This window comes from Cynocephalus volans, chromosome 1, assembly GCF_027409185.1.
Source record: "Cynocephalus volans isolate mCynVol1 chromosome 1, mCynVol1.pri, whole genome shotgun sequence".
Lineage (NCBI taxonomy): Eukaryota > Metazoa > Chordata > Mammalia > Dermoptera > Cynocephalidae > Cynocephalus > Cynocephalus volans.
In genome coordinates this window covers 142,336,062-142,364,018 of record NC_084460.1, presented here as the reverse complement: position 1 = coordinate 142,364,018, position 27,957 = coordinate 142,336,062, and the positions used below count along the sequence as shown (strand labels likewise).

General features: G+C 37.8%; 1 protein-coding gene across 1 annotated transcript in view; it reads right to left on the bottom strand.

Annotated features, from left to right (window-relative positions):
• Positions 1–27,957, bottom strand: part of IMPG2 (interphotoreceptor matrix proteoglycan 2) — a 75,437-nt gene that overhangs the window by 3,846 nt on the left and 43,634 nt on the right. The window contains exons 9-16 of the mRNA XM_063078061.1: positions 26,495–26,515; positions 20,947–21,191; positions 17,726–17,811; positions 10,514–10,814; positions 8,221–9,506; positions 7,305–7,524; positions 1,825–2,035; positions 156–339 (exon numbers count right to left, since the gene is read on the bottom strand). Of these exons, the coding sequence (XP_062934131.1) occupies positions 156–339; positions 1,825–2,035; positions 7,305–7,524; positions 8,221–9,506; positions 10,514–10,814; positions 17,726–17,811; positions 20,947–21,191; positions 26,495–26,515 (2,554 nt within the window). The remainder of the gene's footprint in view (positions 1–155; positions 340–1,824; positions 2,036–7,304; positions 7,525–8,220; positions 9,507–10,513; positions 10,815–17,725; positions 17,812–20,946; positions 21,192–26,494; positions 26,516–27,957) is intronic.

The window sequence follows — 27,957 nt, the reverse complement described above, 5'->3', positions numbered from 1 at the left end:
TGACACCTCTTTGAGGACAGGGACCATGTTTTTATTCCTTTATAGCTCTCTCCACCAAGATCCTTTTCCAATATTTGGCACATAGTAAGTACTAAATGAATGAATAAAAGGAACACTTTATTCCATCAGAGAGCTCTTTTCCTTATTTACCTGACAGGCCTCTCTCTTTCTCTCCTGACATATTGTGCTTGAAGAGTCTTGATGAGGAAGAAAATGACCACAGAAGAGACGAGGAGAAGTCCAACCACGGAGGCGATGGTGATGCCTATGACCAAGGGCTCAGACACAAACTCCTCACAGTGCTCGCCCCGGTACCACCAGTTCTCACCCACCCGGCATCTGTAACCAACAGTCACCAAATCCAGAATCTGAATCACTCTGCTCAAAGTAACGATCAACAGCAGAATCTTTAGTGGGATTGGGAAAAGGTAAAGAAATAAATGCTGACCACATGAAGCTTCATTAAAAAGTTGAACATATTGGGCCAAGCCCGTGGTGCACTCGGGAGAGTGCAGTACTGGGAGCGCAGTGACGCTCCCGCTGCAGGTTCGGATCCTATATAGGAATGGCCGGTGCACTCACTGGCTGAGTGCCGGTCACGAAAAAGACCAAAAAAAAAAAAAAGTTGAACATATGGATTAAATGATCGTATGATTTAAGGCTGTGCGTAATGCCTGGCACAGACCTAGTAGATCCCCAATGACTTTGTAAATGACTGAATAAAAGAGTGAATAGACTTAAAGAAATTACTCTATTAAACCTCCTTACTTATGGATAACAAAAAAACAGGAGGAAAAGTGACTGGTTTTAGATCACACAATTAGTCGGCAACAGAGCTGGGTCTAGAGCCCAGGCCTCCAGACTCCTTATAAACTTTCACCACACTGGAGAGACTTTTATACCTTAAAGCCATAGACTTGTGTGAAAATGTCTTCAACCCCCACAGCAGCAAAGAAATCACTGCTTTTCAAAATGATATTAATTTCTCTGGACACTGAGAGATTATTTTTCCACTTAGTTTTCTAGCTAAACTTTATGCTTTTTCACATAGAACTATCTGGATCATTTCCACCTATTTCCTCTGTTTTCTGGCTTCTATACCAACATTTGCTTATTTTGAGATTCACACATTATCCTTTGTTCATGTTTCTGCTGCTTATTCTCAGCATTCTCTCCTCTGACAACCATGCACCTCTCATTGTGTGTGGTTGGGAGGGTGACCTGTTTGACTTTGTTTAAGGGGACAGGGAAGGGAAAGATGGTCAGGCTAACCGAATCTGCTCATCTGCAGCATTTGTGCTGGTTCTACCTTCTAAAAATGGATCTCAGATTACTTAAAGGAAAATAGATTTGTCACCACTTCAAAAACTTCAAATACTTTCTTTTCTTTGTTTTTGAATACACATAGGACTAAGAGGAGTCCAAAGCCATTAAAAATATAATCCAAATAGAAGAATAAAACTCCTTTATTTTCATTTTCAGATATAGTGTAAAGTGTTGATCTTATGCCTAAACCTCATTTGAACACCAGTTCCCTTATCATGACCACTAAAAACTATGACACAAAGATTTCCAACTACTCCAAGTAGGACATAAGCAGACAATATTTTTTTTACAGCTCCCCAAGAGCATAAAATAACCAATTGAACCAATTGAATAAATAATCCACTCTTCACACGAGAATTAGATGGCACACATCTATTGCTGAGATATAATTTCTATCACAAATGTTACAATGATTATTCTAAAATTATAGGTGTAGACCCATTTCATCAGAGGAAGTGTGTATAGCCTTTGAAATCAAAATCCCTAACTACAACATACCTGCAAATGGCCCCGTGCCCAGGCATAATATCACACTTTCCATCATTCAAGCAGAAGTCAGGCTGTAGGTCACAGAGACTCTGACAAGGCAGTTCGTCCACACTCAGGTACCCGGGGTAGCATTTGCACTCTGCTTCTCCACTCCAGGGGTTGACCAGACACTCAGAAAATTCATTGCAGGCCTGAAACTTGCAAGGATTGGCTTCATCACCTAAAACATTAAACAGACCAGAGAACGATGCAAAGAAAGGCAAAGCACAGGAACTGCAGTATATAGAACTCCTCATTAAAGCTCCCTACAAAGTACCATGCGACAACGCCTTTCCTGAGTCATTAAAGTACAGCATCACCACCAATACCACAAGCAATTTCTGATTCATCGCAGATTGATGAGATTTTGTCAAATTTCTCAAATTTTGTCAGATTTCAGAGCCAAATCATAAAACCCTATGACCTGTGTAAGTCTTTACATGTTTTATCTAGGGAGCACACAGATACTTTAAAATCCATGTTATGTAATTATAAACACAGTTTTCATGTACCATTCATTTCCACCAACCCTAACCTGCTGTAATCTGTCTCCACTTTGCACACACTGATACATTTTCCACACAACACCAAGAACACAGGATGGAGAGACACAGTCCAGGAAAGAACTGCACGGAGTCTCAGTGGTGGGTATAGTCCAGTGAGAGCAGCCTAAGAACAGTTGAGACCTGAGGAAGCCAGTGTTAGCAAAATAAATCAGCCCTGCACCTCCTCCGGCCATTCCCAACAATATTTTGGCTTTAGTAACTTCATTTTTCACTGATGAGATGAGGAAAAGTGACAACTTTTTAAAATTAATTAGGACAATAAGTAGTCAAAAATGATAGAAGATATTGACCATGGATAGGCCTTCTGTTTTACCATGGTTCCCATATGTTCTTCCCCAGTGAATGACAACCTGTGAACAGCAAATGGGCAAATGGTGACATAGATACTGAAAAAAGAGGAAATAAGTGGAAATGATCCATAGACTCATTTGTATGAAAAAGTTTAGCTAAAAGGCTAAGGGAAATTTTTTTAAAAAATCATAGTCTGCCAGTTTCCAGAAATTAATATTGTTTTGAAAAGCAATGATTTTCTTACTGCTCTGAAAATTAAGGACAATTTTGCACAAGTCTATGCTCTTGGATTTGCTTAGAAGATCTCTGAAGCTGATCTCCCTTAGCCCCACATGGGAATAGGAGGATGTCCTGGGTTGAACAGTGTCCCCCCAAAGTTCATTTACCCTCAAAACCTCAGAATGTGACCTTTATACAGAGTCTTTTGCCAGTGTAATCAGGTTAAGAAGAGGCCGTACAGGGTTAGAATGGGCCCTAATTCAATGATTGACGTCCTCATAAGAAGAGGGTAATTTGGACACAGACACACAGGGAAGAAGGCTATATAGAGACAGAGGCAGAGACTGGAGTGATGCCTCTACAAGCCAAGGAATGTTAAGGATCGCCGGCAAACACCAGAAGCTTGGAAAAAGCAAGGAAGGATTCTTTCCTAGAGCTTTCAGAGAGGGCATGGCCCTGCCAACACTTTGATACTGGACTTCTAGCCTGAAGAACTGTGAGAGAATAAATTTCTGTCGTTATAAGCCACCTAGTTTGTGGTACCTTGTTACAGCAGTCCTGGGAAACTAATACAGGGTACCGCTGCCAAGATAATGATATAACAAAGAGCACACAAACGTGCTGATAGAAGGGCACTTTCTGCAAGAGAACTAGACAGCAGGATTCCACTGTGTATTTCCTAAATCTTCGCATCCTTATCCTAGTATTCATTCTGTGGCTTTGTAATCGTAAAATTATCTAAGCCTGACATAGCACTGAGAGAGGAGGGTATACAGGGAACGGGGAGGATGGTCCTGCATGGTTCCCCTTTGCTGATGGAAGTTCAAGAGTTTCTGAGATACTACACGTGAAAATAAGTTAGGCAAGAGACAAGCCAATTTTGTCTCTAGCCAATCTTGAGATAAAGTGACAATTTAATGAGGGTCATTACCTAAAAATATACATGTAGTAGCAAAATTCTATTTAAAACTTTGTGACCATTCTGTGAGAGTGGGTGATTGTCTGGGGTGGAAAACCTAGAATCTATATTTTCTATAGATTAAGAAAAGGATATAGATATAGGAAAAAGATAAATGTTGCTCCCTTTTGCTTTCGGACCAAGGAAAGAAACCAAACTTACTATTTTTTTTTTTAATTTTTAAATTTTTTTTAAAAAGATGACCAGTAAGGAGATCTTAACCCTTGACTTGGTGTTGTCAGCACCACGCTCTCCTAAGTGAGCTAACCGGCCATCCCTATATAGGGATCCGAACCCACGGCCTTGGTGTTATCAGCACCACACTCCAAGTGAGCCACAGGCTGGCCCTTAAACTTACTATTTTAATCATGTAAATAAAAGACAGTGATTTCAATGTTTCTTTCCAGTCCTTTGTGCTGACTAAAGGTGAATGCCCAGATAGCTGGTCCTATGCTTGGAAAATTACCTTAATGACTCTGTGGGGAAACAAAGGTATACAGGGAGCCAAGTTTGGGGTGGGAGACAGGGATCTAAACTGTAGAATAAATTACATTCTGGTTTTGTAGGAGCAGCCTAAGAGAAGGACTGATAGGTCCAGAAAAATGAGAGTGAAAGAAATGTGAAGAAGGTCTGGAAATACAGCTTCTTGGCTGGAGCAACATGGCACCTGGCTATGTCCTGTGGGAAAAGTTGGCCAGTAAGAGATGCCCTTGAGAGTGAGTGTGGCTGAGGAATTTTAGGAATGGTTATGCCTAATAGTAATATTTTTAAGCCATCTGCTGTGCTGCAATAAAGCCTTCCCCATTATCCTCATACCATCAGCAAATATCTAATAGAATCAACTGCCTTATGCTGATAGTGCTTTAGGAAAATCAAAAACAGGACTGTGATCTATGTTAGGTTAACATTAAAAAAAAGCACAAGGGTCAAGACACATGTGAGACTGAAAATTCAGCAGAAGAAAGCTCAGAGCTGGAGGTGATTAAGAGATACTTTAGTTTCCTAACAATGTCTAGAGACATTGAGGGGTGGGGGAACCTAGATGCAGGTTTTACACTGTGCATAAGAGGGGCTGATGCCAGTTCATTCGAATATCAAAAGAAAAGGTGACCCTATGAATCTGAGTGACTTGGCATACAGTTGACATGTGAGTTACATACAAAGTTGATGTTAATGCACTTATTTATTGTAATTCTCCTTAAAAATAAATAAATTGACTTTTGCAAAAGTTTTATAAATTATAACTACTGACATCTGCATAGCTAGTCAAATGTTTTATATATGTTATTTGTTTAATCCTTAGAATAGCCCCACAAAATACACAGGCCAGGCAACATTATCCCTATTTAATATATGAGGGACTAAAACTCAGATATAAAATAGCTCATCTAGGGTCACACAAATGATAAATGATAGAGCAGAGGCAAGAAACCAGGCCTTCCAAATTATAATTAATTGCTTCTTCCACTATACTACATGGCAAAGAATGTGCAAACTGCTTTAGAGAATTCAAGTGGCAAGAGATTTGGACATTGGGAGATTAGCTAAATCATTTTCCTCACTTTCAATGAATAATGGTCCTCCAAGAATATCAAACGAAAGAATGTTTGCTTCTTTCCAGTTAAAAAATAGGGCTTCCAAACCAGTTTGAGCATAAAAGGCACTGGATATGAACTCAGACATTTTACCTTACTCCTATTCAAAACCACTATCCTAAGGTACATGGAAGGTAAAGAAAAACAAAATGTCAGATTCCAGTTGTATTTCCTGCATTCAATTCTACCAAATAAAAATAATGGTTCATTTCATTCATTTACAATATTTTTGAGTACCTTCTGTGTTCGAGGTACTGTGCTAAGTTCTGGCTAGAAAGTGGTTAATAAAAAAGACACACAATCGATCCTTGTGGAAAGCTCAACTGAGAAAAAGTGCCTTTGAGCAACTACGCATATAAATTAACGTTACTACAATGGCGATAAACTCTACCAGTGAGAACAGAAGTGTGGTTACCAGAGGTGAGAAAGAGGAGGGGGCGGGGGCGTTAGCAAGAAATTGGTTAAGGGTCACATCACAAAGAATGATTGTGTTTTGTAATGATAAATATACTAATTATCCTGACTGATCATCACATATTGTACGCAGAAATTGCACCCCACAAATGTGTATAATCAATTATGTTTCAATACAAAAAAAAAAAAGGACATGATGTTATAAGAAAAGACTAATAGAAAAGACCCAATCTAGATTATGGGTGAGTCAATGAAAGTCTTGAGGAAGAGACGTTTGAACTGAGGCATGAAAGGTGAGCAGGAATCAGATAAGAGGGGAAAGAATTTGAGGCAAAGGGGAGGGATGTGTGCAAAAGCTTTAAGGCAAAAGAAAGTCTTTTGTATCTGAGGAACTAAAAACAAGCAGTTTGACTAGAACATGCTAAGCAAAGAGATTAGTTTCGTTGGGTGATATTGGGAAAGAAGTTAGGGACCAGGCTGTGAGCCTATTGAACCAGGCAGGCAGCCATTGAAGCGTTTCAAGCAGCAATGTGAACTAATCTGATTAATGTTTTAGATAAAGCAACACGGCTGCTGTCTGGAGAATGGATAAGAGGAAGTGGTAAAATCAGTCCAAATGAGAGATAACAGTGATTTGGACAGAGTAGTGGCAGTGGAGATAGAGAGTAGAGCATGGATTTGAGATATACTTAGAATTCAGAATCAACATAAGCTTGGTGAACAACTGAAAGTTGGGAGTGATGGAAACTGAGTTATGAGGAATGACTTTGCAGGTTTCTGGCTTGAGCAGCTGAGTAGATAAAGCTTTCATCTATCAAGACTGAGAAGCTGAGGAAGCAGTAGAATTAGCTGGAGGGTAGACAGACATGAAAAACAAGAGCTCACTCTTAGATATCTTAAGTTTGATATACATAAAATATATCAAAGTGGAAATTCCCAAGAAAGTAGTAGCTGTTGATTCTGGAGCTCAGAAGAGAAGTTTTCCTGCATATAAAAATGTGGAGAGTTACTGACTTTATGACTTAAAATAATGGGAATGGATACAAAAACTGAGAAAAATAATATAGAAGAGAAGAGAATTCAAATCTTTTGGGCCTGGTAACATAAAGACATAGCAAGATTAGATTCAGTGGATAAGTAGAAAAGAGAGCGAGATAGAGTGGGTAGAAAAGGAAATGGAAAGTGAGCCAGTAAAGATAAAATGTGTGGACCACGCTTTAAAAAGAGAATGAGGATATTGATGTCATTGGAAGAAATAGTTTAGAAATTATTAAGATGTAGAAAATTTATCTGATGTAATACTTTTTTCCTACAAGCACTGGATTGACTCAATGAAGAGGAAAACACACAAGAATAATCACTGGATTCCACTAAGAGACCACCGTGGTAGGTAGGCAATACCATTACCTGATTCCACATCAAGGGAGTATTTATCGATAGCCAAGTTCATGGTTTGGTAGGCAGTGGTGCAAAAGTCTTCCAGAATCATGTATACAGCATCATTGACATTAGGAGGGACAGACTTGGCAAACTTCATTCGGCTGTTCACCACAATACTGCCATTTCTGAAGTTCAGGATTTCTAAGTTCTGGAATCCTGTGAGATTTGATTGGAGATAGGGAACCAACTACAATACATGAAAAGTGGTAAGAAGTGGTAAGTTCATTGACAGGATTTTGCACTTTACCAATAAATACCAAAGCAAAATAAAACAAAAAAGGCAAGGATGAGCCCCTCCCCCACTTTTCCTAATTGTATTCTATCTACATTTAAACTGTTAATTAACAAAAGTATAAGTTAGGAATGTCATGAGATTCTAGTAGTGATATTTAGAAGCCCCGTGGAACTCATAAACAGTTTTAGACACCTCAGTGAGTTTATTCTTTTTCCCCAAAAGGATCATAACAGTGAAGGTATTATAGGAACCCACAAAACACTGGTCTCATAATAAATGTGAAAAGAAATCTCAAACTTATTTCAGTTTCAGAATTTATGGAATACAATCTTCAGTATCCAACCTGTCATATCATCCTCATGCCACTTTTGTGTTTTCCATCTCTTGTATCTGCCTTATTGTTTTCCTACCAATCCTAGGCCATGACACTACAAGTATTTGTGGATGATAGAAAATGAATGTCCAGGGTTTGGATCCCCATTCCAGCTAGGCATCAAAAAAAAAAAAAGAAAGAAAGAAAAGAAAAGAAAAATGAATGTCCTCTGCAGATCATACTTTCCTTGACTCAGACCTTGTGTGTTGAGGGGGAAAAAGGATAGTTCATAGCTAAATATTCACTAGCCCCCATGTTTTATTTTTTGTGCTTACCAATTCTAAGAATCTTTGCTCCAAGGCTTTATATTCCAAAGAGTTTTTATTAAACAGATCTTCTGAAAACATCATGTTAGTCACTCGGAGGCTAAAGAAAACCACCAAAGCTCCTGCAGTCTGGGTATAGCTCAGGTCATCTCCTTTTGTGGGCTGAGCCACAATAGCTATTTCTGTGGAACGAACATTTGTAGACATTTCCACATAACTACCAACTTTGCCATTTTGCTCTTGGATTTGCTCAGGCTGATAGTAATCTGTGCCTACCCGGTCCAGTTCTAATGAAATATCCTGTACACCCATAACTACTTCATCCTCCAGCAGGGTGGAGCTTGTGGTTGGAGGCAATTCGGTAGACTGTATCAGGGAAGATTTCAACCAGAGTCTGTCAGTATTCTGTGGTGTACTTGCCAGTGTCTCTCCAGACAATCTTCCTAGGGAAGAAGTTCTTGTCCAGACTATACCTGATTCTGGCAATATGGTCCACAAAGGTTGTATATCTGGCTTCACCACTGAAACCTTGCTGTCAAACCATTCCTGGTTGGGTGACTCTGTAGTTTGTTCCATATCCCCCTTTAGGAAGGCATCTATTTGATCGCGTTTATCAGTAGAAGCAGAGATTGCTATAGATGCCATTAGAAGAGGTGCTTTGGTAACTGAATAATAGTCAATGTCAGGTACCTCTGATGTGTGCTTGGGAAGGATCAGAGGTGCAGACTGAGTTTCAGTATCTGCAAAGATGGGCACAGTAGGTCCACCAAGGGTCTCTTCCTCTGCAAAGTCTATGGCTCTATCATCATGCTCATATTTTGAATGCTCAATAATTTGGTCTGTGGAATCCATTTTGTCATCTACAACTAGTTTCTCATCTACATCCTCAGTTGGCAAAAGTGAATCCTCATCTTCAAGCCATGACTTGGAAAGTGGTTCCATGATCTTCTCTAATGAAGTCTCAGTCCATGGCCAAGTAATCATATCCTCCTTTTGCCCAGATCCTGAACCTAAACTGCTCTCAAATATAAATTCTTCTTCCATGGATGCGTCTGGCAGCAAAGGGCTCTGTTCTAATTGGCCTTTGACTTTGGAGTCCAAGCCAAAAGGTAGAGTTACTTCTTTATCAAGAAGATCTAAGATGACAGAGGAGGTCAGGTATGGTGAGGACGTCAAGGACACACCAGAGTCTTCCATAGATGGTATTGTTTCCTTTGGCACAGGTTGAGTGAACGAACTTGAAGGCAATGGATCAATAGAAAGAAAATCTTCTGACTCTTCAACGTTGGCTAATCCTAAAAATAAAGTTTTCCATTAATTAATCTATAGAGTTGCCAAAATATATTCTCCTAATAAAACCAGTTACATGTTTTTTCCTGTTAACAGGGACAGTTGCTGACTTTTACTTTGCTATATCTAGCAAACAGGATCTGATAATGTGTTTGTAATGTGGGGCAACTACTCATGAATATACTCTCCTTCTCTGAGGATGACAAGATCTTGACTATTGAAATTATTAATCTTCAGACACTTGATTTATTTTAATTCCATGAAAATAAAGAACTGCTGGTAGCCATATTGACAACAAAGACTGAATCCAGTGGGAACTTAAGGAGAAAATTCCCTGGAAATTGTGTTTCTCTTTGAATTCTCATTTTCCCTGTTATGTCTATTGCCTGTCATCCTTCACATCACCCAATGTTCACAGTCCTGAACTCATTGCTGATATCTGTGTTCATCTTCCTCTTTCACATGTGTAGTCCAACCCTAAGTCACACTGATTTTTTTCCTTTCCTCCACAGTGTCTAGATATGTTTCATTTTTGCTCCTTTATCTCTGCTGTAGCTGCCCTAGTTCAGGTTCTCCTTTTCTCAATACTACTACAAAATAGAATCATTAGACCTGGCCCCCACAATTAATCCTATTAAAAACTCTTAGAATAATATTCTTTGATGCTGTTTGTTTACCACTCCAATATTCAAGTAAAGTAGTTCTTTAATAGTAATAGTAGTAATTTAATTAAATTATATACTCTTCAATATGACCTTCAAAATATCTATTAATTGATCCTCACCCCACTTCCCCAAATTCCTTTCTTATTAATTACCTATTGGACTCTGTATTCCAACCAATTAAATCTGATCTAAATTGTTTCCTCTTTCACACGTTTCCCAAGACATTTCCCCCTAATGAATGCTACCATGTTTTCATGTTTTTCTCTTAACTGTAGTCTCTTCCTCTCTTCAAAATCCTTGTCATCTAATACCATAAAGAAGTAGGAAAAGTGATTATAGTTCCTCACCATCTTCTAAGTGAGATCCAGAAGTTCCTTCCTCAGAATCCACAGGTAAGCCAGTCTGAAGCACTGCTGGGGTGACAGAATGAAGAGTCAAGTGGCTAAGCTCTGAAACTTTTGGGGAAGAACTGAGGTCCACCTTCGAGGGAAAGGCTAATTTGGGGGTAGATACTAAATCACCCAAAGGACTTTCTGACCAGGCTTTCCTGCCAGTGGTTGAGGGAGAACCAGAGCTGAAATCAAGTGGTGAAATACTGCTGGTGGTGGATTCATCTGCTGAAGGCCATTCAGCCTGAAGGGTATTATCCTGCGGGGGAAAAAAAAGGCTAAAATCATATCATAGATAAAAGAAACACATAAAAATGATTTTAAATGCCACCGATCTATTTACATTCCTAGATTTTCTAGGGATAAAGAGGCCATGCAATATTGGGTGGAGGAGGACATGGGCTCTAGAATCAAATAGACCTGTAGTCAAATCCCAATTCAGCCACCTACTAGTTGTAGAATCTAGAGAAAAACTCTGTAATCTCTTGAAACTCGCCTGTAAAGTGGAGACAGATGAGATAACATTTATAAAACCCTAAACAAGTGAATTTGTGGGAGAAAATATCATTTCTCTAGTTCTAGTTGGTTCATTTCCCACTGTCTCTTTAACATAAATGACTTTAAATACCTAGAAGTTACTAATATCTGTAATTTGTTGGCAAAGACCTAAGCACATTGCCCACAGCAGGAAAGAACAATTAGCAATTTTATTCATCATTCTGAAAGATATTTAATTAATTAAGGTCTTCCATTTTGATCAGAAATGTTACCACATCAAAATGTGGTCTGGTTACCACAAATGAATGGCACACCTGTAAAATGGCATCACCACTTACAAAATACAAATAATTTTCTTTTTGTAGTGAGTTTTTACTAATGTAGTACTAACCCTATCTTAAAATTTAGTTTCAGGAATAGAAAAGTAGATAGAAACACAATCCTTGAACATGCTAATTATTTAATCTTATGAAGAATAGTTTAATGATGATGCTAATAGGTAAAATGGCCACGAATTTGAGAGGAATTCATATATTTTAATCTGTGCTGGGTTACGAATAACGAAGAATAAGTGTCATGCACATAGAAGGAACTCATAAGAGTATTACCTGGTTGTATGAAAACTGAGAAAGGAAAATAGAAAAGAGCAATCATTTTCAACACTACATTGTATGAGAATCACATGGAAGCTTTTTTAAAACGCCAATGCCCAACCAAAGGAAAAATAAACAAATGGGATTATATCAAACTAAAAAGTTTCTGCACAGCAAAAGAAACAATTCACAGAGTTAAAAGACAACCAACAGAGTGGGAGAAAATATTTGCAGAATATACATCCGACAAAGGATTAATATCCAGAATATACAAGGAACTCAAACAACTTTACAAGAAAAAAACAAGCAACCCAATTAAAAAATGGGCAAAAGAGCTAAGGAAGATATATTAATGCCCAACAGACATATGAAAAAATGCTCAACATCACTCAGCATCCGGGAAATGCAAATCAAAACCACACTGAGATACCATCTAACCCCAGTTAGGATGGCTAAAATCCAAAAGACTCTGAACGATAAATGCTGGCGAGGTTGCAGAGAAAAAGGAACTCTCATACATTGTTGGTGGGACTGCAAAATGGTGCAGCCTCTATGGAAAATGGTATGGAGGTTCCTCAAACAATTGCAGATAGATCTACCATATGACCCAGCTATCCCACTGCTGGGAATATACCCAGAGGAATGGAAATCATCAAGTCGAAGGTATACCTGTTCCCCAATGTTCACTGCAGCACTCTTTACAATAGCCAAGAGTTGGAACCAGCCCAAATGTCCATCATCAGATGAGTGGATATGGAAAATGTGGTACATCTACACAATGGAATACTACTCAGCTATAAAAACGAATGAAATACTGCCATTTGCAACAACATGGATGGACCTTGAGAGAATTATATTAAGTGAAACGAGTCAGGCACAGAAAGAGAAATACCACATGTTCTCACTTATTGGTGGGAGCTAAAAAGTAATATATAAATTCACATACACACACACACAAAAAAAAAAAAACGGTGGGGGGAAGAAGATATAACAACCACAATTACTTGAAGTTGATACGACAAGCAAACAGAAAGGACATTGTTGGGGGGGAGGGGGGAGAGGGAGGAGACGGAGGAGGGAGGGAGGTTTTGGTAAGGGGCAACAATAATCAACCACAATGTATATCGACAAAATAAAAGTTAAAAAAGTAAATAAATAAATAAATAAATGTTAAAGTTAAAAAAAAAACACCAATGCCCAGACCCCATACCCAGAGATTCGACTTAAATGGTCTGGGAGTGGGACCTAGACACTGGTACTTTTAAAAGCTTCCCAGTAGAGGATACAGCCTGATCATGTTCTGGGTATACTATTCCAGCCTGGGTTTCTAATACACTTCTTTGGTTGCTGAATGGTTATGTTTTATACCAACTGGAAACATTAAGAAATTTCCCACATTTATAAACCTACGAAAAGACTAGAATTCAAGCAATAGCTATGAACAAAGTAAAGCCCACAAATACTAAGAATATGAAACTGAATCTAACCACTTTCCCCCTCCTCTAGGAGATTCCTATCACTGGTAGTGAATTTTCATGGACATACCGTCTCAAGCTAATATGCTTTTTAAACAAAAAGCATTAAACAAAAAGCTAACATGCTTTTTAAACAAAAGCACTCAATATGAAGGTGGCTAACTAGAGCTCAGTCTATGGTCATGAAATAAAACAGAACCTACTGGCCTATGGAGGGAGTCAGGTCAATGCAAGGCCTGATTAGTCTTCTGCACTTTGCTTACACCTCTCTCCTTGTCTCTCCAGCAAAGGTCTGTGTGAGGAGGCTCTCCCAATCACAGGGAGGGACCATGAGGCAAGAAATCACCAGGCATGTCCTAATTTATCTCTTTCTCTAGTGACAAATACACAGGACAGATGATAAGCAAAGGTCATTGGTTATATGAGGAGATCCTCTCAGTTTTACCTATTTTTAAGCTAAAAGCATTCTGTCAAGTAAACTTATTTTCTTTTGTGGAACTCAGTTACACCATCACTTCCTGCCTTGTCCATGCTGTTTTAATTAGGTCCTGTTTTAAGTGGGCTACCATGCTGGTTAAAACAACCACAACATGAACCAAAAATGGTATCATTCTGGTTAATTGTAATTAGAAATAAAGAATATGGAAAGGAAAGAAGAAAGTGAAAAGTGTATGATGCAATATCAGTAAATATTTTTGGCAATGTAGCTTTGGTCACAAAAATGGAATGTAATCAAGACTGGAGTCTAATAACCTAATAACCTGAGTCTATTGAAGTGAAATGTATGAGAGAAAAAGCAAGACATATGTAAAGAAAGAGGAAGCTGAAGTCCATTCTCAAATAACTAGATACAATTGCAAATGATATAGAAAAAGAGAAAGATTTCAGAATAAAAAATTCCCTCTTGGGTAATCCTCCATCAGAAGTGAACCTGAGGATAGCAAGACTTGGTTCATAAATCAGGGCAAAAAAGATAACTAAGGAGACTTCTTACACTTTTCTGGTAAATTTTTGTATCTTAAGACTTTGCAATCACCAGGAGCAGAGTTAACCTTTCATAATTCTACACAGTGCAGGCAGCTTGTGATCACTGACCTGTGTGCAGTGTGCTCCTACATAATTCAGCATCAAAGAGACACACAAAGTAGTCCTGTATTTTTGCCTGAAGGTTCTAAGTTATTCTGGGTCCTCGAGAATGGACCAGATGGAGAGAGCAAGAGTTAAATTTCAGATAAATGAGAAGACAACAAATTGAAGTCCAGAACGGGAAAGGAAAAAAAAATGTAAAAATGCCAGCTTTTGTCTTGCCAAAGGCTCAGGTGCCTTGCAAGGCCATCCTTTGGTTTATAAAAATCTTATGTTGGAAAGGGGGACTGAACATGCACATGTATGTGAACATAAAGTATCAGATCTGAGAACTGGAAGGACTTCAAGAGTTATGCAGTCCAACCTTGCCTATTAAAGATAAGGAACTGAGGTTCATAGAAGTAAAATGCCCAAGATCAAAAAACATACAGAAGAAATCAGAACTAGACGCTAAGTCTCTAGATTTCTTAGTACCAGTGATTTTCCACTATAACAGGCTATTCATTCAGAAGTCTCTACAAGTGTATATACGCAGATGGTGAAACTAGAGCCAACAGACTTAGCAGTTCATGCTAATTTGGGTTAGCATATTGCACAGATCTGCAAGACCCAGGTGAATACAGAGGGGAGGGGGAGAGAGGGAGCCATTTCTCAATATTTAAATGTCTGGTATATGAAATATGGAGGCTGTTTGTATAGAAAGAAAAGTTTCCTCCTTTCCCCTGTTCTTAAACCACATATATATGGTTATCTAAAACAACATATATATTCAGGGGAAAGTAAAAAGGCCATTTGCTCAACACCAAGTTCTGTTCTTCAAAAAAGGAGTTACTACAATGATGATCATACCATATCAGGGAATTCACTTTTTTCCTCTTAATTATCTAAAACTGCTTCTAGAGATGTGTTACAACTTCCCATAATTCCAGTTGAATCAGGCTTATTTATATTCTTGTAAACTCCAAATGTGCTTTTTAAAAGAAAAATTCCAAGCGAGATGGTTTAAGCCCTTTAATTTTTGCTTAAGAAACTGAGTTTTATCAGACAGAGGCTATGACCTGACACACATTTAGAAAAGCAGCTAAATCCTCAATGAAAAATAAATCCTCAAACAATATTATTTTAGCATTATCTATAAATAAAATGCCTTTTCATTTCATAAAAATTAAAACAATACATAATATCTTTAATAAAAGTCAAGTCACAAACAGGCAACATAAAATGTGAAACTAAACAACTTGACTTTTAAAAAAAAGAAGCAAGATCATCCATTCCAAATAAATAACCCCTTAAAAAATGGCATGGCAGTAAAGCTTTCTTATACATTTTGAAAGGTAAACACATACATGCCAGGAACAGCACCTCATTTACTTTTATATCAATAGATGTTCCCATAGCAATAAATTCGACTCATGAATTCTTCTTTTACTTCAATGTAGTATATTGACAAGTTTAATATTATATTGGCCAGTCTCATTTCTGCTAATGCCAATTGAAAAACTTGCTGGTGCTATAGAAAGCATACTGTGCAACAAGTGATTTTTCCAAGTCAGGATGACAGAAAGGTATCAAATTCAATATCCCAACATTCCTAACTCTAAAATAATTTTTAAAAATCAAATCTGGTTAAAAAAAAAAAAACTCAGTTCTGTAATAGAATAAAATCTTGCTAACAGTGGAAGGGAGGGAAGGAGGGAGACATGAAAGGAAGGAGGGAGGCAGGGATTAGTAATAACCAGACATTTCTAATATAATCACCAATTAACATTCCAATGTCTCCTTAAATTGTTAATTAATACCCCACAATTATTCAAAACACATAAGGAGTTGGCTTAAATGCAAATGGTGGCTACAAAATGCAAACGGAGCCACTGCAACATAAATGAACAAGTAAGCTCAGTTAATAAGTGCTTGCCATCATTAAAAGGCAGCCACAGCTAAGCTTTAGGCACTTTCTGCCACAAGGGAATGTAAACTTAATGATCACAGATCTTCCTGCTTTACAAAGAAGCTGGAATTCTGTATTTTTATGTGAAAAAACTCCTAATTTTTAAATATTGGAATGTTTTTTAAAATTTGGCTCCAAAGTCTATAGCTGGATCCAACCAGCTGGGGTCTCGTTTGCAACCTCTGGCTTACAAAGAAATCTCTGTCTTTACACTATGATTCTAAAATGTCATCACAGATCTCTTCCTATGGTTAGAGAAGACCCAGGTCAAACGTGATTTGACGGAGCAGAGGCTAGTTAGTGCCATCACCACTCCGTGTCACTGCACCCTGGCTGGACTTCTAGGATAGCATCTGCATTACCTTATTTGTTTAGAAGTCTGTCTACTACTACCAGACTGGAAACTTCTTGTAGGCAGTGCCACACCTTATTCATCTTATTTTCTCAGCACTTGGCACATGAAAAGCACAAAATAAATATGTTTGAATGAATGAGTAAGTGAATGAATAAATAAACACCAAAGGAGTATACTCTCTGAAATCAACCCCCACCCCGAACTTTTTTTCTTCAACATGGAAATCAGTGAAAAGATTATTTCCTGTGACTCCACATTTCAAAACTGAGTTGCTCTGTAATAGAATAGAAGAAATGGCTGCATAGATTAAGGATTAAATGAACTGGGGGTAGGCTTTCTAAATTTCTATTGCTGTATTAAAGCCGAGAAACAAGCATTTCGTACAGCTGACATGAGACAGAAAAAAGTCTTAAGAGGCTAGAGGGACTGAGGAATGTCAATGGGAAGGGAGTCCCCCTACTATGGCTAGGAGATAATAAAAGATTCCTGTACTCGTTACAGACAGGTAAGTCTCTAGTGTGGTGGTGGTGGCTGCAGTTGTCATTGTTTTAACTGCACTTGAGGAAGCCATTTTCTTTTCCAGTGGATGCTTCTCTGTAAGTGAAGTGGCAAGTGGAGGTGTGGAGGGGGAAGAGGAATTCCTGATGGAGCTGGGTGGTAGGATCAAAAAGGAAAGTTCGTTTCGTGCTGTCTCTACGCAAAAGGGAATGCTTTCAGTCCAGTAAAAGGAGGCCTGATTTAGAGTCCCTGTCATTTGTCAGCTAGCCAATATTTTTACTCTTCCTTCTCTCCCTTTCATATACACACTGTTCTATATACTTAGAGTCTAAACTCTTTCTCCTTGAAACAAAAATCCATACTCTGTACCTATGTACATCAATTATAGTCTTGGCTATAAAAGTTATTTCTGGGTAGCTTTTAGAGAACAACGCAGTAGTACTTCCAGCTTAATTATCAACAAACAAGTATAAACCATAAATAAGTATTCTACCATATGTGGAGTCTGGCAATGCGGACTTCATTTAACCACTGTGGGAGGCTTAAAGTTTCTGAACCAACACTTGGTACCCATGAGCTGACATCTATGAGTAATGTTCCAAGGATGATGCAAGAGAACACTTGAAATGGGAACAGCTTGGGAAATTCACGATGCCAAAGTAAGTAGGTGAAAGTACAGAGGGAAGCTTGAAGGCCTGGTTCTAGAAACATACTTACCAGGATAGACAATGGTGTCGCCTGGAAACTTGAACTTTGGGTGTTCCAAACTAGGTCTTCAGTTTGAGGAAGCAAAACTCCTCTCACTGAGGAAAGAACAATATTAAATAACATTTTTAGTTGAAACACTACTGTATTTGAGGCACAGGGACAAGTTCTTCCTCATTATATTTTGGCAGAACAGACAGGGCAGACTTTCTTAGAAAATGTTTGCTACTTAATTCAGATATTTTACTTATATTGGTTCACTCTGTTTGAATTATAAGAATCCAACATAAAATAAGGATTCTCCCCATTATTACATTTAGGCCACTCCTATCTCATTTCCTTTCCTTTCTCAAGTCAGTTTTTATTCTTTTCTAGATTCCAATGAAGCAGTATTTTTATTTTCAAATTGATTTTTTTTAATCCTAAGAAAGTTGAACTAAAATTTCAACTCATTTGGTTGATATGCTAAAAATGGTACAAAAGTATGAATAAAGTATGAAATGCACTTTCTGCTTTGAAAAATGGTCTAGGACACCGAAAATCTTTATCATTACAACAATATTAAAGGGCAGTGAAGAAAAGACAGTAGATTGTATAATTTAATCCAACAAAGATTTACTGAATCCTTGCTAGTTACCACAGACTTTGCCAAAGTTAAGGCTATAAACTTAATAAAGTCAAGTTTCTCTTCTGGAAGCATTGCCTGTGTCAGAAACATAAACACAAATTATGAATTACAAAATGATTCGAGGGGAATATATACAAAGCATGGAAACATAGACAAAGAAACAACTGATTCTGCCTGGAGGGGAGAGGGAATCAGTAAAAGCTAAAGAGAAGGGATTGCCAGGAGGGTGACCTGGTGTATGCAACAAAAAATAGAAGCAGTCTCTTCATTCACCTGTTCCTAGTGGCCTGACAAAGAGGGAGCAAGCAGAAGTCAACAACCCTATTTGGTTCAAGTGTTTTCCAAAATTCTCTTCAACTGTGTATACAATTCTCCTATCTTCTATGGATAATAAGTTCCATGGGTCAAGAATAATCATCTATTTTGAGATAAAGATTAAGTTACCTAGAAAGCTACAGTCATTTAGAACTCTGAAGCTGGCATGACAACAGAAATGGGTTTTAGGAACAAAATTCTGAGTAATTGAAACATACATCTAATGAAAGTCCAAGGCACCTGAATTAGTTGGTGCTGGATATCCTACAGCTTTTGTTGAACTTGCTTACAAATTTTAAGGGAGTTGTTGACCTCTGCTTTAGTATACCTTTTAGGAGGTAGCTCCACCTACAGGCTCCGCATAAAAGGAAGATCTTGCAATGCCGTTTGCGGATTTCATTTCCTACATGACCTTACTTTGCCTGTTCCTCACGCCATTCTCCCACCACTCTGGTTACTGACCTGCGGGTTTGCAACTGCTGCTCAATTTAGGTTCCAATCTCCCTTAGGTAATGACTTCCTAACTATATATTTTCTCTGTTTGATCCCAATATCCAGATTCCTGGGAACTTCTGTCCATATGCTGTCCCCATGGTTTGCCCCCAGCTAGTCTCTATTAGCCTTGCTGAAAGGATGTCAGCAGTTTCAGATTACAACAAGCTTCTCTGTTCACTATTTATCTAGCCCAAGTATTCCAACAAGTTTCAACAATGAAAAAGGAGCATATGAAGAAGTGAGCCCAGGGTACCCATCTTTCTCCAAAATACAAAGACTCCCTATTGTTTTAGAACTGATAGCTTCATAGCTCTATCATCCACTAAGGAGAGAGTTTCTCCATCTTAAAGTCCTGTATAACTTATATAAAGTTCAGGTCACTTTGTGGCCCTGTCTCAGCACAGTGTCACATTAAATAAATATCAGTCCAGCAGCCAAAATAGTTGAAAAGCAATTTAAAGTTTTAGCCCAGACTCTCAAAAAAAAAAAAAAAAATCTTAATTATCATTAAGGGATTATATTACAAACAGTAAAATTTTATTAAAAATTTTCTCTTTGTCTCTCTCACATGCACATGCACACACTCACACAACTGCCTGGAAAGACAAGAATTTCCTTTCTCTCACACTAAATATTCACTCTCTAAACCCCAACCCAAATGATTTTGATTTCCTAAGTACCACTCTATCTTACCTTCCAAATCTATTTACTCTCTTCCACTAACAATTTTCTGTTCTTCCTATGTAAATCCAATAAGCCTCTCTGGCTTCCCTAGTATGTATTTTTGTTTGTTTATTTACGTGCGCGCGCGCGCGCGCACGCGCGCGCACACACACACACACACAGACACACACACACACACACACACACACACACACACGAGTCCTGGGTGATAGCTGCCTGAAAGGATACCCTCTTTTAAAAATGTGTGGGAGATGCAGAGACTGTAAAAATGCGTCATTGCTAGTATTGCCCTAACACACGGATTTTCTTCTTTGGCAGCTGGTACTTCTGCCATGCTGTCACTTTGGTAAAATATACTCCACTGGACATTTTAAAGGCTAAACTACCAATGAGTGAAGAAATCATGGAGAAGCAAACATAAAGTAGCAAGGAAGTTAATCGGACATCATGTCCCTGATGAGTTAATATATTACATGCTAGTAGCCTGACTCTTAGCAAGCTTCAGTCCCCATTGACTGGGCCACCCTTTAGCCTCCAAATCCAAAGTATTCTCTCCTTTATGATCCTGAATCTCCCTGTTCATTATAGATCATAACTGGATCTCCACAGCTATCTGAATTCAAACTTTGTACTGGATTATCTGGGTTCTACACAGCACCCATTATCAGTTCTGCTTTGACCAAGATCTTCCATTAAGTTTCCTGAGCTGCTCCTTCTCTTCTGCTCTCTGACTTTTAAGACTTTATCAGATGACTTACCTCTGGAGAATTCATGTCTTGGCTGCCTGGGCAGACTACAGCCCACTTCAACTCATACTACTTTTCTTTTTCTCATACTTTGCTCCCATTTCTCTAAACTATTCATAAATGTCATGCTATTCTCCACTTTCCCTTCTGTGGCCTTTTGTCTACAAATATACCAGAGAGCCCCTTATTAATCTTTCCAAAACAGCTGCACAGCTAATGCTCCATTCCTATCAGGATGGCTCCTGTTTCATGCATTCTAGAGAATGCTTAGAACCACATATATTTAGAGAAATTAGTTTTTACCAGATCATATCACAAAAGAAACTAAAACTATACAAGGACTTCATAATGGATATCAAACTCACCATTGATAAGTTGGAGGGAATCAGGATCTGGATGCAAGGAGGAGTTCCCCAACAAAAAGTTCTGGTGTAGTATCTCAGCAATATAATCTCTGAAGTTACTAATTGTATAAACAGCAGTGGGCTTATCATCCAATTCCACAAGGCCATGGTTTTCCACCTTGTTGGAGTGAAGGCTAATTAGGTCCCAGGTGGTATTGCTGATGACCTCACCATTGAAGGTAACTGCATAGTGAACATCTATACCACTACGTTTGAAAAGAGAGAAGAGATTAGGTCCAGCTAAGGAAGGACAAAGAAAGGAACGTCTAATCCATGAGAACAAACATTAGACCTAGATGGGGAGTCTCAGAGAGAATGGATTCCATCGCCATGCTCTGCAGACTCTGGGCAACCTTTGGCCATCCCCTCTTCCTTCCCAGACAACAGAAGGTCACAGCTCTAAGAATGAGGAAAGTGTTGTAAGCGGGCCACAGAGGCAACCCTGCAGAATTATCTGAACATACTCCCCCACATTCTCACCCCTCTTTCCTCCTTCAAAGCCAACTCCTCTCTCTTCACTATCAGCCTGCTTCCTTCTTTCCTTATTAGCATTTATCCTCCCTATTTAAAAAAATAAAGTCTTTCTAACTTCTCCCAACAATAGGAAATCTACTCATATTTCTTTATTATTGTTGTTGGATGAATTATGTACTAAAACACAGTTATTTATTGTGGAAGAAAAACTATAAAAAACTTAGAAATAAAGCAAATTGATAGTTTTTTATTTTCCAAAATATGTCATGCTAGAGTATTTTCTAATATGACAGTTAACTGAGTCTTTCAGGAGACATACTTTTGTTTGATAGCCCAGAAATTTTACAGTTCTATAAAGTTTAAGACTAAATTATAAAAAGCTATTATGATGTGATTTTTTTCTTGGCCTGGTAGGAAAGATAACTCCAAAGTTTATGAATTTACTACCCTCCAGGGCATTAACCAGTTTTACATCTAATGTAGTAATCCTTTCCCAATCAACTGTATAAATTTCTGTTTTTTGAATGCTCTGGAAACTAGCATTTTTTTTTAATAGATTTTAAATAGATCAATGGGTATCCTAGAGAAATCACTGTGTTTTGTGGTTTGGTGAGCATGAATGTCTTAAGAGACCTCTGCTTCCTGGGAGCACTGGCTAGTCTGGACCTGACCTGGCCTGCATGGTATAGAAAAACACCCTGGACTGCAGGGGGTGGCATAAAAGCGACATCCTCACCTGCCATACAAGCAGTCAGAACCCTCTGATATTCCTGTCTCACTGAGTAACTTCAATACTGTTTTCCTCCCAGATCTGATAAACTGCCTCTTCTAATGGGGTGGTTTAGGGTTCTTAAAAAATGGTAGCTGAGTACTTTGACACCCTGATGCTCTAAATTCTAGACTTTCTAAATTCTAGAATTTCTCTCAACCCCTTAAGCAATTAAAGTCTTTTAATTTTTATCAGAATAAGTTGATTCATGGGTAATTCCTGATCTTTATAAAGAAATAAATTCAGTAAAATATGCTAAAATAATCAAGAGATGGTTCCAAGTCGGAATAAAACAGTAAGAAGGACACCTACTGGTCAGAAGTCATCACTACACCATATTTCCCTTGCTCTGTATGAGCCTTCAGTTTTTGTGACATTCTGGCAGACCACAGGCACCATGCTCTTATTCTGTCTATAGATCTCTGCATGTACATTTCCTTCTCTCTGCAATTCCTGTTACCACCTCCCATCCCATGCATCCTCCACGTATACACATACACACGCCTTCTTTACCTGACTATTTCTTTTTTGACTCAGCTCAGATGTCACCTCCCTGGGGAAACCTCTAACACTGAAAAGACATTGTTGGTGCTCATGTTCTATCTCCTCCACCAACTGTATAGGCAAAATTATTATTCAGCTTTGTGTCCCAAGCATCTTTCAAAATGCCTAGCTCATAGTAGTTCAATAAATACTTTTGAAAAGAAAAAAACCAAATGGTCCATTTTGTTCGCTAATGCAGACAGATAAGACAATTGAACGTGTGCCACTTAAATGACAGTATGTGATACTCCTGACTTAATTGGAAGCATTTTCAGTCTCTAAATATAAAAGAGCAATTTTTAACCCTAAAGAGCATACATATTATCTTCATGCATTTGTATCTTCTGAGTAATCATTTTAGAGACATTGTTTCGTGGCCACATCCCAGCTCTGTGAAGATGTATAAACTCTTTCCAAGCTCAATGAGATATACCATACCTACATCTCCAGAAAGGTAGTCTTCTCCTGGGGATTTCTGTACAACCTATTAAACTTACTTCTAGTGTTAACATGACGCTAAGACAGGAAACAGTGATAAGAAAAAAAAAAAGAAGAAAAGGCGTGCCAGTTAACACTTGAGTTGGTTTCTGGGCTAAGCAGAAAATCAGACAAGGAAAGTCAAGCAGTTACTGGGAGCCTACCATGTGCCTTGCATGACTTAAATATTATAGGGAGAAGATCAACAGAAACGTTCCCAGATCAAGAAATCTATGCAAATCAGGTAGTCTGGATTAGATTTCCGGTCTTACTCTTTACTGGCAAAATATTATTTGCCTCCCAATGTTTCTGTTGGACATCTAAAAATAACACTTCGGTTATAATCTACCTTGCCTAATGAGGATAAATTCACTAAAGCAGGTAAAATGCCTCAGAGAGACACTGCAATTAATTAGCATGTTTTTGCCCTGGAACAAAAACTCAAAGAAATGCTTGAGGTACCAGGAAATCATCTATTCTCAGGGCCAGGAACTTCACTGTAATCCAGAACAAACTGAATACTGGCATGGCAAATGAAGTTCAACGATGTCTCGGGATGAGGGACAGAATAGAAGAAAGCCAAGAGGCCGAGGAAGTACATAAGAAGCAGAATACACACTGGCAGACAAAACAGTGTCAGACTGAGGAAGGACGTGCTGGTTCTCCACACTAAGCAACTCTGAGTTAATCAACCACCACTGTATCATCATCGTCTGTCATCTTCTGAACTGGAATGACGCAGCTGCTAGACAGAGGAGAGTTTCTGTGTCCACCAGCTATTTCCAGAGACATCAATCATGTGGAGGTGAAGCTCACCCCTTCTCATTCTCTCATCTCAAATACCCTGATTGGCTGTTTGACATCTGCTGATTTTAAAAAGGAGAAATAAAGGTATCACATTTCATCAAGATCAGTCAAAATAAGGATATTTTAGAGAGACTCAGACATCCTTCTTCTATATCACTTCTGTTCTCTAATTTCAGAGAAACTCAGACATCCCTTCTTCTATAACACTTCTTCTAGAGACAAAGTATAAACTTACAAAGCCTGGAAGTGAATTTATGAATGAAGGGTACCAGATGGATATATTGTTGATTCACTTCAAATGGGTCCTACTAACTTAACATAACGAATGCATCTTGAAAGAGGAACAGAGAAAACAAAACATTTCATGTGCGTATAAATGCTTATGGGGAAGGCGGGTGGGGAGAGAGAGGTTATATTCTATAAATAGACTATTTCTGTGCCACACATTCATTCATACACAGCTCAGAATACAAGCATACCAAAAAGTTACAAATAAATTTCATTACCAGACTAATACTTGAAAATGCTGAACAATTTTGAAAACTGTACCTAGGTTAACAATTCTATCATAAAATCTAATGACTTCATGTTGAATTTTTGTCTGTGTCCCTGTAGAGAGGACTGTTAGCACTCAGCAAATACACCATTCTTTTGATCACAGGGCTAACATCAAAGTGTGGGTTGTTTTAACATTCTAATCACCCCAGAGGGCAGCAATTCAATAATCAGGCCTTTTGGTTGAGTACAGACCATCAACACATATACCTATAAAACATGTACACAGAGCAGTTTACATATACTATAAGTATAGAAACCCAAATTCTGATTACCTTGCTTAAAATATCTTCCTAATCTTATAACTACAACAAATCAATTTGCCTCTCTAAGGCAGAATTTCCTCACCTCCAAGAGGAAAGTGAATTCTTTTTTTACAAACCCATGTATAGAATTCAAATCACAATGAATTCCAAATAGTAACAGATCATGTTCAATGGTGAGACTGCAGTGTTATAGCATTCTACTTGCTTCTGGTCAACTGCTGGTAAGCAACTTCAAAACATAAATGGGGCCCTCATGGTGTGTTCTAAATCCTCTAAGGGTTTAGGAGTCTTAATCTATTTGTAGCTTTTTATCATTTTGTAATGAAGTACTGGTGGTATTCTGGACCCAATGTGCAAAACACATATTAAATAAAGCACAATAACAAGAAAATATACCTCCAAAGATGTAAGAGAAAGGTACAAAATGAATTTATGGGAAGTAAACTTTTTATTACCTGCCATGACCAAGAAGCAGAGTTTTCCAGTTAATCAACATAGTTGTTAATAGGAAAATGAGTATTAATTCTCATTTTTACTATCTCACAGGGATACTAAGAAGGTAAAATTAAATAAAAACAACCAGCACTTTGATATATCTTTGAAAGCACTTTTCATTACACTGTTCCTAGAGGGTGGAGACTAAGTTATTCATTTTTGTATGCACAGGATTTTCCCATTTATTAGACAATTAATAAATACTTGTTAAAATTATGTAAATAAAAATGAGAAAGTCAGAAAGCCCTTCTCAAAATATAAGATATTACAATAAAGGAATATTACTGTACCTTTAAATATGTCCATAGTTAGCCTATGAATTTGCTTCATAAATTCCATATTATGACTATCAATCTTCCAAGAAAAAGTAAATTTTAAATACACTGGGAACCCAAAGGCAAAAATGACAACCTTCACAAAAGGTATTGACTATGCTTTTATACTATGCTTTACCTAAGAAATTCTGGGGAGCAGCTATTTTTGCAAATGAATTATTGTAGAGGTCAGTTTTCTCCTCTTTATTTACTACTTAAAGTGGCACTTGATTATATTATTGAATGACATAGTATACTTGAAAGTATTTACATTAGTGTAACTTATTATTCAAATTTAAAATTAAGTGTAATACAATATTTAAAAGTACTTGTCAGTCATCAGTCTATAACGGGATTGTAAACTATAGCCCCTGATCTAAATTGAGCCCACTATCCACAAGTTAATGAATTTAATTTTTTAAATGATTGAAAAACATCAAAAGAAGAACAATACTTTGTAACATGTAAAAATTATATGAAATTTAGTTTTCAGTGTCCATAAATAAAGTTTTATTGGAACACAGCAAGGCTCATTAATTTATAATGTATTGCTTATATCTACTTTCACCTGATAGTGACAAAGATGAGTAGTTGCAACAGAGACCTTATGGCCTACAAAGTTTAAATTACTTACTACCTGATCCTTAATAAAAAAAAGTCTGCCAACCTCTGATCTATAAGGAGAAGGACAGTGATATCGGAAATGATAGAAGAATGGAGTCCTGCTCCCCTAGACCTAGGGCTGCCATATTTTCTAAACTACCTCCTGGTTCAACAGACAGTATAGAAAGTGCCAAAAAGTACTCTACCTGCCATTTTCCTTGGGGGACCTGAAAATAAAAATTGAAAGTGTTAAACAGAGTTTCGGACCATTATTATCATCACATCAGTCATCAAAGTGCTAGCTCTTTATATATTTCCTCTGATTTTCTTTGAAATTCCTCCTTTAAATGCAAATGCTTACATATTATCAAATACTAACAAATTCCTATAGATTGAAGGAAGTGAGCAAAGGTGGAGAAAGTCTTCTATTATAAAACCAATGGTCCTGACTCTGTTTTAAACTTTATTTAAAAATACTTTTTAAACAATTCACATAAGGCTGTCTCTTCATAAAAATCTTCAGTAGATCAGCAGAAGACTTCAGCTGTTGGCATTAACAAAATTGGGAACTTTCTTTAAGGGCCACAAAAACAAGTACATTGCATCATGTTGAGTATAGTAATTATCCTGATTTCAGCATCACATATTGCACATAGGTATTGATATTCAACTCTGTACCCCACAGATACGTACATTCAACTATGTTACAACAAAAATAATAATAAAATACATTTAGATAAAGCAAAAAAAAAAAAAATCAGATGGCACACAGGAAGGTGCTAAGGGGTAAGTGTCGGGACTGACTAAAGAATATTGCACAGCTTTTAACATTTATTTATTCTACGTAGCAGATGCTTACATAGAATTTCCCATGTGCCAGGCACTGTGCTAAGCATTTTACAAAATTAACTCATTCATTAGTATACCCATATTACAGGTAAAGAAACTAAGGAACAAGAAGCTAGGTAATTTGCCCAAAGTATTTCAAAAGTATATCTTAAAAAAGTAGGATTAATAGGTAAACTGTCTTGAGAAGTTAAGACCTGGTAATATACCCAAAGCCATTCAGCCAGAAGTGCAAGGGCAGGATCTGAACCCAGGAAAGTTGCTCCAAAGGCCATGTTGCCTTTCACATGCTGCCGAGTGAGAGAGGTCTTCAAAGGCCTCACATTCTGAGGTTCTCATTTGAGCTTAGGCATGACTAGAGACAGCATTCTACGAAAACTGCTAAAGTTGAACTGGGGAGATTAGTCACGGTGTTAAGAGTAGTTAGAGATCAATTTACCATGCTTGGCCTCTCTTCACTAAGCCTGCACCACTAACTAGCTGAGTGCCCTTGGGCAAATTTTAAATTCACTGCTTCCTCCTCACAGAAAAAAATAAGGATAATAATAACTATTTCATAGAGTTGATGTTGGAAATAAATTAGTATACACACACACACACACTGTAAATGCTATTTAAGTGCTTGCTGTTATTTCTGGTAAACCCAAGAGTTTTCACAAGAACATGCCAAAGTTGAGACGGTGACACTGTTAATTATGTTAATTATGCTGTCAGGTTGCACAATGCCTCCAACCTGGGCTCTCCTGCATCCAATAGCTGGGCCACAGCCATTGCCCAAATCACAGTACTCAGTCTAGCTTGGAGGTTAATAGCCAGAGCTATA